This window comes from Cylas formicarius, unplaced genomic scaffold, assembly GCF_029955315.1.
Source record: "Cylas formicarius isolate icCylForm1 unplaced genomic scaffold, icCylForm1.1 PGA_scaffold_4__25_contigs__length_36172078, whole genome shotgun sequence".
Taxonomy (NCBI): domain Eukaryota; kingdom Metazoa; phylum Arthropoda; class Insecta; order Coleoptera; family Brentidae; genus Cylas; species Cylas formicarius.
This window is the reverse complement of record NW_026844334.1, coordinates 18,597,943-18,613,989: the sequence shown is the minus strand read 5'-3', so window position 1 is coordinate 18,613,989 and position 16,047 is coordinate 18,597,943. Positions and strand designations below refer to the sequence as shown.

The following is a 16,047-nucleotide window of genomic DNA, read 5'->3' as shown; positions in this document are numbered from 1 at the left end:
ACATTGCAAACTTAGCACAAGCTGCTGAAGTTGGTAGGGTCTTTATGTAGAAAACAAGGACGATTTTCAAAATGCCAAAAAGAGGTAAAAAATATTTCATTAACAAAAAATTAATATCCCTCAAGAGTCTGCTGTCTGCCTGGAGCCTAGATGAATACGAAGCAACTATGGAGGCATCAGGAGATTAAATTTTTTGTGGTTTATTTGTACCTCTTTTTTTCTAAATTACAATATGCTTTTGTAAATAAATTGGGGAAACTAAATGTGCTTGAGTAAAACATATACACTTAGTATGTTATCTCCAAGATTATTTTACGTATTATTTGATGAAGAAACCTCCATTTTATTGGGCCTCGAGAATAATCGATTCTTTTCTATTCTATTCTTCTTTCTTATTCTATTCGTTTGGGTTTCCTCAATTAGAATCCACAGAAATATTTCGCACGGTTTACCCTGAAAATCAGGTCCGTGTTCAGCAAAGACAATGAGCAAAAGTTTTTGAGAAAACCATTTTTCACCGACATCGTTAACGGCTCCAATTATCGCAACCTGTCCAGCCCTACGAACTGCAGAAAGCACTTCGGACACAATACGTGTGTTTCCTTATTTATTTCTAACTAGGCCACAGTAATAATTAGCACACCTCATTCCCTAACACGGTTCGCAAGAAGCGTAAAGAACTTGCGCCCGCGCCCTAGCGTTGTCCTCTGTATGGTCCAGAGCAGACTCTATCATAGAGCCGGATCTTTCCACTCTGTATCTCGTTCAGTCGTTCGGAAGAGTCAGGTGTCGCGTGCACAGTTGCTGTAAACTCTGCCTCTTTATTTCGACCGTCGATTTTGGCCGCTGAGGTTGCTCAACGCCTTGCTGTTTTGGGGTAAGTATTATGAGTTTTGAAATTATTTTATGGAATTTCACGATTGTGTAAAAAAATTGTCAAAAATTATTTAATTAGTTAACGATCTCCTGTTACGGATGCGTCGACGGTGGGTATGTCAACATGAATGAAGATATAATGGAAAAATTTTATGAATTTCATCAATTTTATCACATGTTTTAAAAAACCATAAGCGAATTTCTAGTTAATGTTTAAATATTGGATATCGGATATTTTAAATATTGGATCTTGAATACCAAAATATCTGAAAAATATTTCGTAATTCAGATATTAGAAAGAATTCCTAGCTAAAAGTAGTACAATATGTGTCAGTTGATAAAGTCTTTCTATTTAATGGGGCTGTTATTCTGGAAAGGCTGTTATTTGTATTCAGAAAGGTGTAAAGCTGTCGTTCAGTTAATTAAAAATTTTCTATTGTTTTTTACAATGGCTTCTACAACACAAAATTGAAGCGTTTTAAGATCATACGAAATTTAATTTGCTGAAACGTTATAACCATAAGTTTCATGGTATATTAGTTAGCTGATATTTAATGGATCAGTACTAAACTGTTATTGTTATTACTTTCGAAGAATCTATAAAATCGAATTTTATTAGTTACTTTCACATAGCTATTTCTTCAGTAACAGATAAAAATTTTTATTTAAGGGTATCGCATATTACACAGGGTGTGGCGAAATGTGCTATCCACTTGCAATTTGGCAATCCGTGAAAGCTGAAAGTTTTAAAAATTATTTTGGTTTATTTTGGGGTTTGAAAAAAATTCTTTCTTGAAAATCATTTGCTTGATCGGTTATTTTTCGATTATCTAAATATATATTATGGGCAAAAACTAACCAAAACTCGATGAAAATATTCTTTTTAGGGAGTAAATTACCTGCCAAAAACAATTTACCGCGAAAAATTCTAAAGTTTGGTATAAAAAGTATTGTAGACTGCTTCAAGGGCTGCAATTGTTTATGCATTTTTCATTTATCATACACACTACGCTGGATATTTGAAAGAATAAACTTATAGTACAAAGTTTTATATTTAGGTACTTATTTAAAAGGCAATTCAAGTACTACAGAATAATGCGAGGCCATGTTGCGAATGCGAATAGTTTTCTTAAATGGAGAATATCTCTGCAAATAAACGTTAAATAAGGGCTTATTTAAGAAAAAAACTAGGCTAATAACATTGTTTTTAGGAATATATTTGCTCTTGCTAATTTATGTTTTAATTTGAACCATATTTATCTTATCTTTGAGCAGATTGGGGATCTTATAATTTGCTTTTGTTGCATAAACTATCTATGTACCAAGCATGATGCTTCGTTTTTATTGATGATTCGATTTCAAACCTGCATATTGTGTTATCCTTCTTAGTCTACCTCGTTTTCAAACAATAAGTGAAAACATGTCGACCAAAAAATAATGCAGGTTATTCATATTTTCTTTTTAAGCAGTAACCTTTATGTGGGAATTTATTAACAAATAGTTCTAATTATGATAGTTCCTTTGATGAGTGTTTATTTGAAAGGCAATTCTAAGAATACAAAAAATAATACAAGAATATAAATTCATGATGAAGAATATGATCTAAACTTTGAAGAAACTACAAAAAAGGGTTCTAAATGCATTAGCATATAATAATGTTGAAAACTCTTATAGTTTTTAAATGGACGATGACGACAGTGAAAGCAAAATTTTAGCAGGAAGGTTGTTATGGGTAAGGGTGTAGCATACTTTATCCCACTTGAGAAATCAATGAAAATGTCGGAAAAAGTCTTTACTTGCTTAACTAACTGTCACTATAGCAACAGTTTCTAACATTGTCTGAATTGTGCGGTATTCCTTAGCATATTAAAATGTCTTATGCATCATTAAACTATAATGAATTCCCTCGGTAGAAACATTAGTAAGAAGTAAGAAGCTATCGGTTCTTTTGAATGTCTTGGTGTAGTGATAATTGATTTTTTTTTTCGCAAACTTAGTTAAGCGCGATTGTATTAACACTACACATTCTATTTTTTTAATCAACTCAAATTAGGGGTTTTCAATCAATTCGTGGTATATATATATATATATATATATATATATATATATATATATATATATATATATATATATATATATATATATATATATATATATATATATATATATATATATATTCTTTCTGTCTTTTAAATACATAAAAATAAAAAGTTACGTTTAAAAAGCCTTTATATTTAACCACATAACTTGTGCCATTTTAAATTTAAATTTAAAATAATGGAAAATCTTTCCTCAAGTAACTAAACTAGGAGTTTTTAGTAGCAAAATGTCTCTTAATATCACTTGTTCTTACATTGGGTTTTTTTTTTAGATGCATTAATTTGTTACTACTCTATTACTACTTACTTAGATTAATTGTACTGAAGTGGCTTTTACTTGAAGAAAATCCATTTAAAATAGTTAAATAAGAAGAAACGTTGTTCAGATTTTCACATAAATATATTTAAATGACAGCTGTTTCGGCAACACACAATTTTGATAAAGGCCGAAACAACTGTCATTTAAATATATTTATGTGAAAATCTGAACAACGTTTGTTCTTATTTAACTATTACTTAGATTACTAATCTTAGATTTTAAGTCAAATATGAATCAGTAGATCCAAATATTTGGACAATATAATAATGAATAATTTAACTTAATAGAAATAGTCTCATACCACGGACCATAAAATTTGCGCTGTAGCCAGTTACTATCGAAAATTATGAAATGGATATTAACATGGAGTCAAGATCAAAAGTGACAATTTACTAAAAACAACAATTAAAGTTCATTCAGCAATGATGGAATTGGCCGATAAACTGGAAAGGCTTTATTATACAATTCAGTCGCTTCATTGTTGTAAATGATTAGACAAACGAAAAACGTGAATAAATCGGCAATAAACATATTTACAATTCAAAAGATTGGCTCTAATAAAGTGAGTTTGAATTGGTACAGCGAAATTTATTGCTCAATCACTACGTTCCCAATTTATTGTATGCATGTTTAATGGAATTATTGTTAAAATTGCAACACACAGAATTAATAAGCCGTGAATGGAAACTGATTAATGGGAGCTAGATTATAATTTTTGAACTTCGGAAATTGAATATACTTGCACAATATGTTTTTGTTCAGATCGATTGAATAGTCGATTATTATTATAATCTCGTTAATAATAAAACACGTGTTATAAATCCCTTGTCACAGTTTTAGACATTATGATTTGGTGCTTTGCATCGTCGTTCCTAAGTTCGATGTATGGGCAGTTATAATGTTTTAACGTTAACTTTAAAGTCATGTAGACTAAACTCACTAAGTAGCTATAATAAGTCCAAAGGATTTTGGATTAGTTTTTAAATAGGCAATTATCAATAATTTTACTTCTATTTTAGCTATTTTAGTATAAGCAATATCAAATATCACCGTTTAGTTTCACCTGTCTAACTGTGACCCAACGGATCTACTGCGACTCCGTTGTCGTAGTAGTGCTTTATTCTTTGGCATGTCTTTGTCGTCGTTTTCTATCTAAGGTACTTCATAAATTTAATTACACGCAATGGTATTATTCTTAAATGAACTAAAATCTAGTAGAAAACTAAAATAATCACGTTCCACTGTTTGCGCAAAATAGCAACAATTTGGTTTTGCATGGTTAGGGATTAAAATAGATAATTTTTAATGGGAATTTCACGGAGAAGAAGCAATATTTAGAAATATTTCGAAAATATTTAGAACACAAGAATGAAAAAGGGTTTTTTTACTCTATCAGTTCTGAAAACAGGTAATTAAATTCAAAAACGAGTGGGTATAAATTTTATTATTTACTAAATTTTGATTAGTTAGGTCGAGTGCTTATTTGAAAGGCCATTCTAGTAACACGTTGATCAACATGATCTATATTGTGAAAAAACTAAAAAAGTGTTTTAAATACCTTATCATATAATAAAATTGAAAACTCTTTTGAAAGTGATAGCAAGAAGGGTTAGTGTAACACAACTGTCACTATAATAACTATAACTCCTTCGCTGAATTGTGCGGTATTCCTTAGTATAATAAATTATACGCCATTAAATTACAAACAATTCTCTCAGTAAAGGCATTAGTAAGAACAAAGAATTATTGAGTCCTCTTTTGAATGTTTTGTCGTTTCGACGGAAATGTCCAAGCAGAATGCTTGCTTATGATGGATTTTTTTTGATAACTTGGTTAAGAGCGATCGTGTTAAGCTTCAGAATATTATTTTTCTCTGTCGCAGGACCAAGATGAACAAAATATTTATTTCTGCAGGCATAATATCTTCTTTCTCTAGTTCCTAGAAGCTTTCTTTTACGTATGTAAAAATAAAGTTACTCAGCTCGTTCAACAATCGAAAAAAATGCTTGCTTTCGAACCATTCGATGAAAATTTATCAAAAACCTTAGTTTTTATTAATAATCGCACGTATTATAGAAAAAATTATAAATTGCTGTTTCAAGATGATCATTTAATTGGGTAACATGCATTAATTTTGATTTTTTTGTCTTTTTGATTTACTCGGTGACTTGTAGAGCGTAAAAGTAAACGAATCCTTATCGCTGATTACGATCGAGTATTTTTTAGGAATCGGTACAAAGCTTTCAGTTAGTTAATTGCAAACATTTCTAGACAGTATCGAGGGGCGAAACGAAAGATTGAACAAATTTATAGGACTCGGCGAGTTTATTTAACTCTGCTCTCGAGTAATCGAATCAATGATTAACTATTTACTTCAACGTAGTCTGTGAAATACCTGACGTTTCGAGTTAATTGACTGAGAGATTTTTTTTTTAAATCAATAAAATATAAGAATTACAAAACATTATTATCGCAAAGTTTGTAATAAGCAATTTTCTAAAATATTTTTGATAGATACCTAAGGTAATAGCTAATTTGTAAACGAGTTGAACAATTGTGCTGTAGAGCAACAGCTTTAAGAAAGTTAATCAATGTAATTTAACCTGAAAGATAACCAACTTTCAGTTTTAAATATTAAGGTAAATATCCAGGATGCATTTAGACAATGCCATTGGTAATGTGTCAGCTTGTTTTTGATCGACGTCGTTTCATTTTTGTAAATAATAATAACAATAATATTAATAATGAACTCACATACGATAAAAAATTAATTAGTAGAACATTGTTTTGAAAAAAAAAAACATAAGTATTAGAGGCAAAATATGTAGTTCCATACTAATTGTATGTTCGTTCTTATTTTTGTTGCATATATATCATTAATTAAAAAAACTAATGTTGCCAAACCTGGAAAGTAATTAGTTTTCTATTTAATGTAATAGACAGAATAATTCGATGAACTTTAGTAAAATACGGTATTAAAATAATAGACGGAGCTTTACTAACTTTTGTAATTAATGCTGGTAACTTAAAACTTCTATAACCTGAGTTAGACAATCATTTTGATAAGTTAGGTGTTATTGTACCTAACTTTATGAAGCACATGAAGTACCTACACCCAGAACACATACATATCTAGAAAATTGTTTATGGAGGTGACAAATATGCACTTTTAACTCATAAATCCAGAAAATGTGTTGCCGGCAAACTCATTAAGCTGGAAATTGACGAATTAATACTGATCACACCACCCATATTTGATTCAGGCTGGCTGAGTGTGGAATAATTGGAAATAATTGCAAATGCCTCATTTGTTACTAGTTTTCCTTTAGGGATAATGTTGTTTCGGAGGGTTTCAGTAAATTAGTTCCATGGCGAAATTAATGTATTGGGTTTTCGAATCGGAGGTGGGAAAAACCACTAAAGCCCGTCTGATGGCAAGGCGGCGAGACCAGATTCGGCAAGGCTAATTTTAAGAATTTCAACCTTTCGGAAATAAATTGTCTGGACTGGGGATTTGACGGAAAAAGGATTCTGCTTATTTTTAACTGGAAAGTTCATTTTATAAATTTTCATGAAATCCTTCTACGAGTTGGCGTAATTGTGTGGCAATGTACTGTATTTTCTTGCTGCTTTCAACGAATGTTTAAATTATAATTAAACGTCTCATATATATGAGATGTTTAATTATAATATTTTTGGGAACAAATAGAAATTATTTAAAAGGAAACACGTTTTCCTATGATATAGTCAAATGCATTGCTGAGAGTAGTACCTGTGCAATTATTTCATATAGGGAGTTTTCTAAACTTGACTGTATTTAAACTAGTTTTCTTCAAATTTTTTTAAATAGAAACTCGTTGGATCTAACTACTTTATACGGTTATTAATTATTTACAAAAATAAGTTAGTGAGCTCTGCATGTAAAATAAAAATTCCGCTTGATGATTAACAAATTAGGGTTTTTTCCCCTCAGATTAAGTTTGCCTAACGACAAACGAAGAAATACGAATTAGTGTAAAAAACTTTTTTTAAGATGTGAGTTGCGAATTTAATGAACTTTATGGTAAGCTAAGATTATTGATCAATTGTTATCAAATTGTTACACTTGTGTTACATTGGTTCAAAAATGTCGGCAATTCGTAGCACTGTTCGTCTTGCAGTTTTGTCTACAGAATTAGCTTTGATAAAGACACGGTATTGTCGAAACAAATGTCATGTCATAATATATAATTTCGTGAAAATCTAAACTTTTAGTTCTTATATTTTTTTTTTACAGAATTTGCTATTAATCAGTAATATAAGCAGTCAAACTTACCTACAAACCTACTGGTTAGATAACTTTATTATACATTTATATTTATATTATCAAGAAATGAAACTACTAAGTAATATTTTAATAGGACAGAAATATTATTTTACCATTTTGAATATCGATGGATGGGAATGAGTAACTAGAAAGTTGAGGGCGGAAAATTTATGTAGATTTCTTGACCACACCTTTGGGTGCACTTTAGTTATAATCATGATCATTCGAGTAAACTTTCAAATGAACCCTGTCAATACCATATTCCAAGTAAAATAACCTGACTTTGACTCTTCACCCTTACAGCATGTTTATATGATGAGTTAATCTTAATTAACTAAACCCTAGTATCACGTGAAAATTAATTTTGAAGGCAGAATGTCGCCTGACTAATTTCTGTAAAATATTGCCCTCCATATGTTGGTAGCCGATGTCGAGTAAGTGGCGACAAATAACCAGAAACTTTCAGCCTATAGCAATTTTCATAATGTGGCGCGTGATTGTGACAAACATCTTGCGCTGGGTGATTGTTGATTTTAGTAGAACGAGTCACTTAGTCATCCGTATTCGTTTCTTACTTGGTGGGAATTTTAAAAAATACTTTTCAGTCCTTTTGCTTCCTGAGTCGTCGGTACTCAAATTGCATCACTTGTTAGCAAGTTGTAAAAAACAACACTAGAAACTGTGTAACTTATCTGAAAGCTATATAAATGGTTTTGTTGTGTTTTTTCTTTCGATAAACTCATCGGCAAATAAAGAATTTTTGATAAATTTGAAAATTTTTGAGATTTTTGTTCAAGTTGTGAGACTTGACATCTTGAGGTAATCTTTTTTTAATTTTTTAATTGTGGATGGAGCTAAATATGGCTATTGCGTTTAACAAGGTTATACGAAATTCTCTAGTGAATGCGAAGAATGATTAAATCTGAGATTCTGTTGGTAACTGCGTCTTTGTTTTTTTTTTGTTTTTCGAGGAATGGGAGTGTCCGCACATAAAAAAAACTCGATTTATTGCGTTAAAGTTCGCCAGAGGAAGACAAATGTTCTTTTTGGTTTATATTTTTAAACGTTATACGTAGCAAAATATAGTCGTTATTTATACATAGCTAATTCAAATACGTTCGAAATCATGAGTAACGTTTCCCAAATAAATGATTGAATAGGCCACTGTCATGGTTTAACAAAATAGCAACTAAAAAAATATACTATCGCAGTTTCTATTTAAATTCGATAAAATTTGTGATAAAAAAGCAATCCATTTCATGCACGAAATTAACACAAACAAACTACTTATATGGCTAAGTGATAACCACAGAATTAATAAAATAACATAATTTGCTTTGCGATTTTTGATAAATCGCAGTGCAAAACACTTGATGTTGGTATTATAAAAAAATATCGATTGAAGATTCGCGTTCCTGGTTACAAGTTGATCAAGGAATAACAAAACAAATTCATGCTAATTGGATGCTAAAAATAATACAAAAGTAAATTCGCATCTGTGGGCCTCGACATCTACTTTGTTATTAAACTGGTAATAACGTATATTCTTTGGGATATACGCATGTAATAAATGCATTGCCGCAAATACTCTATGGGGATCAAATGATCCATTCAGTAGCGAAAATCAAAATGGGAGATAGCTTGTCATATACTGACCCTTCGTCCCAGCTCATTAAGTTTCTATTAAGCAAGAAAGGGTCATGCGGTGCTCCTTGTTACTTAGCAAGTTTTGAAAACGACTATCGGAAAGCAAAGTGCTGCCATCTGTGTAGATAGTTAAATTTACATCTAACGATTCCTTGATGACGTATTAAGTTTAAAGTTTATTAAGTGATTGTTAGGCCAAAAAGTCATCTAAAATTGGGCATTTTTGCATATCATAAGCAAGGAATAATCTGGGAAACGGTACTGAAAATTGTTGAGCGACATCTGGCGAAGTTAAAAAAGAAAAATGAAAAGGTGTGATGTGTTCTTTTGTTTATAACATTTGCTACTAACAAAAGATAAAACGAAATACAAAGTTTTCCGATTCCCCAGCACCACAATGGGAGAAACTTTCTTGTAATTTAATCGTCCTTGTAACTTTCACCTTTCATCCATTCTTGTACAAATAAGAAACTGTGAATTTTTGTTTGCATAAAAAGATTTAAGAAATTAAAAAAAAATTGATTGCTGCAAGGGATTTAAACAATTTTTACCTCATTTAGTTGATTATTTAGCATAAACAGATATTATGCAGAGTGATTCAAAAATATACGTCGTTTTTTCAACAAAATTTAACTGCATGTCTGAGTTAACTTAAATTTGTTTTTTGACTATCTTTGTTATCATTTAATATTTGAAGTGAACATGAAGTTCAATTTTGTTGTTAAAAAAATATGCTATCTACGCTGTGTATGATAATGAGGCAAATCAAAAAAAGTAAAAATGAATAACATTTTGTCGTAGTCGTCCAATTTCAATGACTATATTTGACTATTTCAGATTTTTTGACTCAATCGGTGCCTTCCAAAATAATATTTTTCTAACGGATTTTATTAAGATTTCAAAAAATTTAAAAATTAATTCCAATTTACAATCTTTTGTTTTAAAAAGTTTGTGGTATCTCATTGAGGGCGTAAACAATAATCAATACAACATTGTATTTCATTGTCATTCTTGCGACGGATTTAACTGCATTGATAATAGTGTAGAACAGTATGTGAGAAGCTACAGATTTTTAGTGACACAAGGCTTCGGAGATAAAAAACGTAATAATTTAAAAATTTGTTTCCCACAACAGCCAGAGTAAATAACATTTAAATACGATGTTTCAATATTGATATTATCATAAAAATGCAACATTCTGGAAACATTTACATTCTTTATTTTGGCAAATGCTAGCATTGGGTGGCCATGTTACGTGGTTAGAAATAAAATATATGTGTTGCAGGCACTAAAATTATAATTCGATTTTTCAAAAATTTGACACACCTAAAAAGGTTTGCCATTACTGTCGTAGAAAGATCGGGAACATAATAATCTAGCATGAACATTTCAACCCCCCGACATTTAATAAATTTTAAATTTAATTTAAGGTAAAATTTGGAGTATCCCTCAAAGAGAGCGGACTAAATAGGTAGTTCCCTCAAAATTACGCGCCACCTTGCGGTTAAAATTGCCCTCGTAAGGCTGTATCTTACATTATGCGAGACCGTTAATGGTTCTCCACATACTTCAACTTGCATAAAGCTCAGCCGTTCTTAAAATTGGAGTCGAAATGACACGTTTTAGAGACTGCTATTAATTTCCCGATTTTATTCGACGAGAATGCGCGCTAGTGCCCCACTTTGTAATTTATGTACACATCCATGCGGTAACGAGTGATTTTCTGGGTTTCCCACGTAACTGAACGTAGAAATATTTATTTCGTAGCAATAAGCACTTTTGGCGTTAATTTTTGTAATGATCAACAATCAATAAAGAACTATATATGTATTAATATATGTATTATTTTGTTGATTATATAAAATTACAACAAACAACACAGACATTGGATCACAGTTTATAAAAACAGCGATTTGAAATCATTGTCTATAATATTATAAGAACTCATAAGATTTGTTTTATCGCAACAGATGTGAAAATATTGCTATAATCGATTGCAGTTTAACAAGTAGAATGAATTGTTTTACCAATAACATAATTTTCTAATGTTATTTCCGTTCAACCCATATTATAATTATAAAGCTGGGAAAAGATATAATCAAATATAATTTCCAGTGCCTATTAAAGTTTATGTGCACATAATTTATTTCTGAAAAAGAAACAATTCCTTAATTGCAGTTTATATTGTTCTAATTTAATATAGGATATAAGTATAATTTGAGTAACACTGTAATTAATCATATTTAAAACCTGCTGTGTTAATTTTACTTTCAAATTCGTGTCTAAATAGAAAGCAAATTCGTTTTGCAAGTTTGTTAATAATTTAGTAAACTATTTTGAAGAAGGACAAGAAGGAAGTACTACAGAGAAAGGTAAATGGTTAACAGTTTAATTAAAAATTTAAATCATATGTAAATGATCATTCAATTTCTATTACTCTCGAATTCACATTGTCACACTGATTACAGGTTATCAGACTTCTGAGAGTTTTGGACTGTGGTATGGTGTGTAGTTGATTTGACTTGAAAAAACTTCCTGGGATTAATTTGATCTTTTATTAGAGAACAGTATATTACACATTATAAAGAAGAGTATTAATCGAGTTTGCTGCAAATTCAATGGACTGACTCGATTCACCAATACTAATTTGAATAGTGACTGAGTTGTCATTTCTGAAACAAGAATAAACAAATAAAATCCGTCTAAGAAATAGTAACAATAATAGTAAATTGAAGATCGTTACCCAATAAAGACTTTCCGAAAACTTACTCGTTCGTAACAAATACTGCCACTTTTCCGTCGGGTCTCAAAGCTGCCACAGTTCTGATACCGTTGTCAGACAGACCATCGCTAGTGGTTAATGCCAGTTTGAGCGAGTCGGGAACGATAAACTTGGAAAAGTGTCCTAGAGCGTAGAACATCGGTTCCTTGTAGAATTCTACAGCTGTGGCATTAACAATAATTGGTGCATCGAGAGAAGCGTTCATCCAGCTCGGTCCCCCGTCAAGATTCAGCGCGAGGTTCCATTCCACCCATCCAGTGTAATGATGATCTAAATCCTATGATAAAACGTAATGATCTTAGGAGGCTCAATAGACTGTAATATAATATATATCGTAAGCGCATTTGGATGAATTAAAATTTCCTTTTCAAAATTCTTGATTGTAAGTACATCGTCAAATTATCAACTTGGCTTTTCTTTTTTGAGATTTTGATGAATAAATACGATCATATTTAGACAGAAATTACTGATTTTTTAAGCTGGCGAAAGCCAAATTAAAAAGCAGAGAGTTTAATAAATACTTACATAGACTATGTGATCTATGTATTCCGTGGCTCTATCCCAGTCTCCTAGTCGAACTTTGTTCTCTGTTAAATAGTTTATGACACTTTGACAAGCTTCGGTGCCGATCAGGAAAAGACTTTCTGGCCACCCTTCGAACCAGCTGTCTTGATTGAGATTGTCGTTGTACCAATGGAGGGCAATGCCATCGAGATAATCCAATATTTCCGGTCTTTCAAAGGTGCGCTAAAATGGCAAAAGGTGTTAATATATTAGTGATGTGCACTGTAACAAAAATACGTCATGCACCTTGGAAACAAATATAGACTAAAGGATAAGAGAAACGTGAGTAGGAATATTATTAAGTAAAATTATTCAGTTGTTTTTTATAATAGATGCGGGTAGGATAGACAAGAGGTAAATCAACAAACAAATTTTGATTGGCCTGGAAGTTTAGAATTATTAATAACATTCGCTTGAAAAAAAAAGAACTAGAAGATTTATTTTCCTCCGCAACTTAAAATGAATGTCGTTTAGAGTGAGCAAAGTTTTAAAAATCTTTTATTCGTCTTATTCGAACTTATATCGTTTAATATTTAAGTTCGTTCGTTAAAAATTATCTACTTATACTTACGTTATTTGAAAACTAAACTTCTCTATCTAATCGGGTTAATATTTTTTACGACAAAGTTGTCGTTTTGTCGTTTCAGAATTTATTGGTCATTGCTGTGTAAAAGTTTGAGTACTTTGGATAATTGTAATTAAGTCGACATCATTGTTAATAGCTTTATTATTTCAGTTTTAGTTTTGATTACCTATCAATTTCCTGTTTGTAGAATCAATCAAATCATTTAATTGAATATACACAAAAAAGAAGGAGAAGTAACCAATTCAACATGTAATACTAATTTAACCGAGAACATAGCAATAGTATGCACTTGATTTCGAATGATAATGATGCGGATAGTATTTTTGATGCGACAAGATAAAATTAAAAATTCCAGACTTACACTTTTGAAATTTTCAATATGGTTGGTGTTGTCGTCAAGCATGAGAATTTTCAGATCTTTGAAGGTTGAGTCTCTGAGTGTTGGGCCGAAGTAGTCCAGTACCCAGTCTCTCTAAAATTATTGTGATAGTTTAGAAAAATTAAGATCGTCGTTTCGTCCATTTTACCAAATTACCAGAGAGTTGTACGACCATCGCAAGTTGACGTTACCAGCCGGACTGGTGTAAGGTTCATTTTGTGCAGTTACTCCCCAGAACTCCACGCCAGCTTCCTGGTAAGCTTCGAAGAATTTGATGTAGTAGTCCGCCCACAGTTGATTGTACTCAGTTTTTAAAACTCCCTCGCCGAAGTAACTAAAAACGCAGAAAGTTTTTAGTCGATTTTAATTCGGGACTAATATTAGTTTTTAAATCCTTTTTCCGAAACTTCGTTAATTTACTTTGTTTCCCTTTTATCAAATTTACTCGCTCTGCACAACAAGCTAATCTACATAGTGAAAAGTTAATTAAAAAAATATTGATTCTCGCTACGCACGAGAATTTTAAATTTATAAAACTTTTCTAATCATCGCGGCTGAGAACTTTGTGTTGTGAATTTTTGTCATTGAATGTGTACGCGATTTATTTCAAAATGCAAACGTATCTTTAGTTTCCGTCTCGTAATTCTGGCCTTCTTAAAGAACAATGTTCCATAATATTCCTCAGATATGAATGTAACTCGAGGTACGATTGATATGTAAATTCGTGTCCAATCAATATCATAACGAAAAATAAAAAAAATTACAATTTTAATATTTTTAATTCATTATTTACTTTTTTTATGCAGATATTAATTTTGGTATTAGTTTTTGACCAGTTTATGTATCTGCTTTATAAATCTTTTCCTTTTCCTAATAATATATATTTATTCAACTTACTCTTCAATAGTCTTCATCCACTTTGGTGATGACCAAGATGAAAGGAAGAGTTTAAGAGCGTCACCACGAAACTGTTGGGCTTTTCTGATTACTGGAATCTAGAACAAAATGTTGAATATGAATAGGTAGTTGGCGAATACATATACGGAAATAATGAGCTAATAAAAGTGCAAAAGCCCATAAAAATTTAAGAATGTATGACAAAAAAATCTCCTTCCATTTTAAATAGACAAACTCACTTTCATTTCCGAATCTTCGGGCACTAAGGCGAAGCTTTCAAGTGTCTCATCTTTTTCATCTAGATTCGTAAAACCTCTGACAGAAAAATCGGACGTGCCCATTAAAACCCTATTGATAGTATATTGGATACCATCATCAGCGAAGTAACTTTGCAAAAGTTTATCTTGGGCGGCCTCGGGCAAGGTTAGTATCGTGTAACTAGCGGCATCAGTAAAAGCCCCACCGAATCCCAATATTTTCTGCTGGGTGGCTTTAAGATCTGGGACCGCGATGGTAGCGGTGGCAGAAGGACCTCCGTTGGAAAAACTTCCGGTCGAGGAGGCGAATCCCAACTTTAATTTGGAAGTAGTGTAGAGCTGGTACTGTCCGGAACTGAGGTCCAGTACATCGGGGACGTTGTCACAGTAGGTGGAATTACACACACATACTGGTCCGTATTTTTCAGCCCTTTGAACGCAATCGTTTGCGTTGCTATACTGCAGAGACAATATCAAAGACGCTACAACTGCAACAACCCGCATTTTGCACTGAAATGTCTGTTACTAGTTACTAATGTAAAATTTTTCATATTATTATATAGGCGGCCCTTCAGATTTGTATCTCGATTTAAGTGTTTTAAGTACGGATTGTTTATTATGATAAAATGGTTTTTATGATACATTTTTGAAAAAACCTTATACGTGTACATTAAAATGATTTGTTGATTGTTAAACGTGGAAAGTCTGATAAAGCCGATAAATAAAGATTTGTTTTTACTATTTGCATGGTAAATAAAATTTAAAATAACTATAGTTTTAAGCAATAATTTTGAGGTGAATGTATCGTGATTTATTTTGATAACACGGAATTTTTGTGGCATTTGAAACCGATAACAATTGTTTACAATCGAGATGTGACAAGGAGTGATAAAGATAAGTGTAATGGAGTATGAAAAAAATATCACCAAGTGAATACAGAAATCGAGTGTGCGTAATCGCGAGCGAATAAATAAACATCTTGCTCTATGAATTGCCGATTTTTTCGGTGTGTTTAACTTCTTTCAACAATTTGGTAATTAACATAAGTCGCTTTGTCAGAATTTCGCAGTTATCGATTTCAAAATACCGAGGAGAATAAATTCTAAAGGATATTTTAATAACATCGTAAAAGTTTATACAGTACTTAATTTAGTAAAATACTGGGGAAGAGGGTTAAAGTCCTGGATTTCGAAAAGCCTGACCTCCTAGTTGGATTCACCTTAACAAACTTATCTATACCAATGACGCATTCCATAAACAAAGAAAAGAATTTTGAAACCACTTACCTTCACATTTCTCTTTCTTTAAGTTAATATTATGGTCTAAGCCAAAAAA

The 16,047-nt window shown here is 31.5% G+C and overlaps 2 protein-coding genes across 2 annotated transcripts in view; one reads left to right on the top strand and one right to left on the bottom strand.

Moving 5' to 3' along the window:
• Positions 1–782: 782 nt before the first annotated feature.
• The window catches only part of LOC132700699 (C3 and PZP-like alpha-2-macroglobulin domain-containing protein 8), a 152,702-nt gene continuing 137,437 nt past the window's right edge, over positions 783–16,047 (top strand). The window contains exon 1 of the mRNA XM_060668186.1: positions 783–877. The gene's annotated coding sequence lies outside the window, so the exon portion shown is untranslated. The remainder of the gene's footprint in view (positions 878–16,047) is intronic.
• On the bottom strand, positions 11,763–15,253 carry LOC132700914 (lysosomal acid glucosylceramidase-like). Its single transcript, XM_060668501.1, has 7 exons — positions 14,695–15,253; positions 14,456–14,553; positions 13,715–13,892; positions 13,541–13,651; positions 12,555–12,776; positions 12,017–12,306; positions 11,763–11,919 (listed from the first exon to the last, which is right to left on the bottom strand). Exons 1-7 carry the CDS (start codon positions 15,214–15,216, stop codon positions 11,820–11,822), a joined length of 1,521 nt encoding a protein of 506 aa, XP_060524484.1. The 5' UTR covers positions 15,217–15,253; the 3' UTR covers positions 11,763–11,819.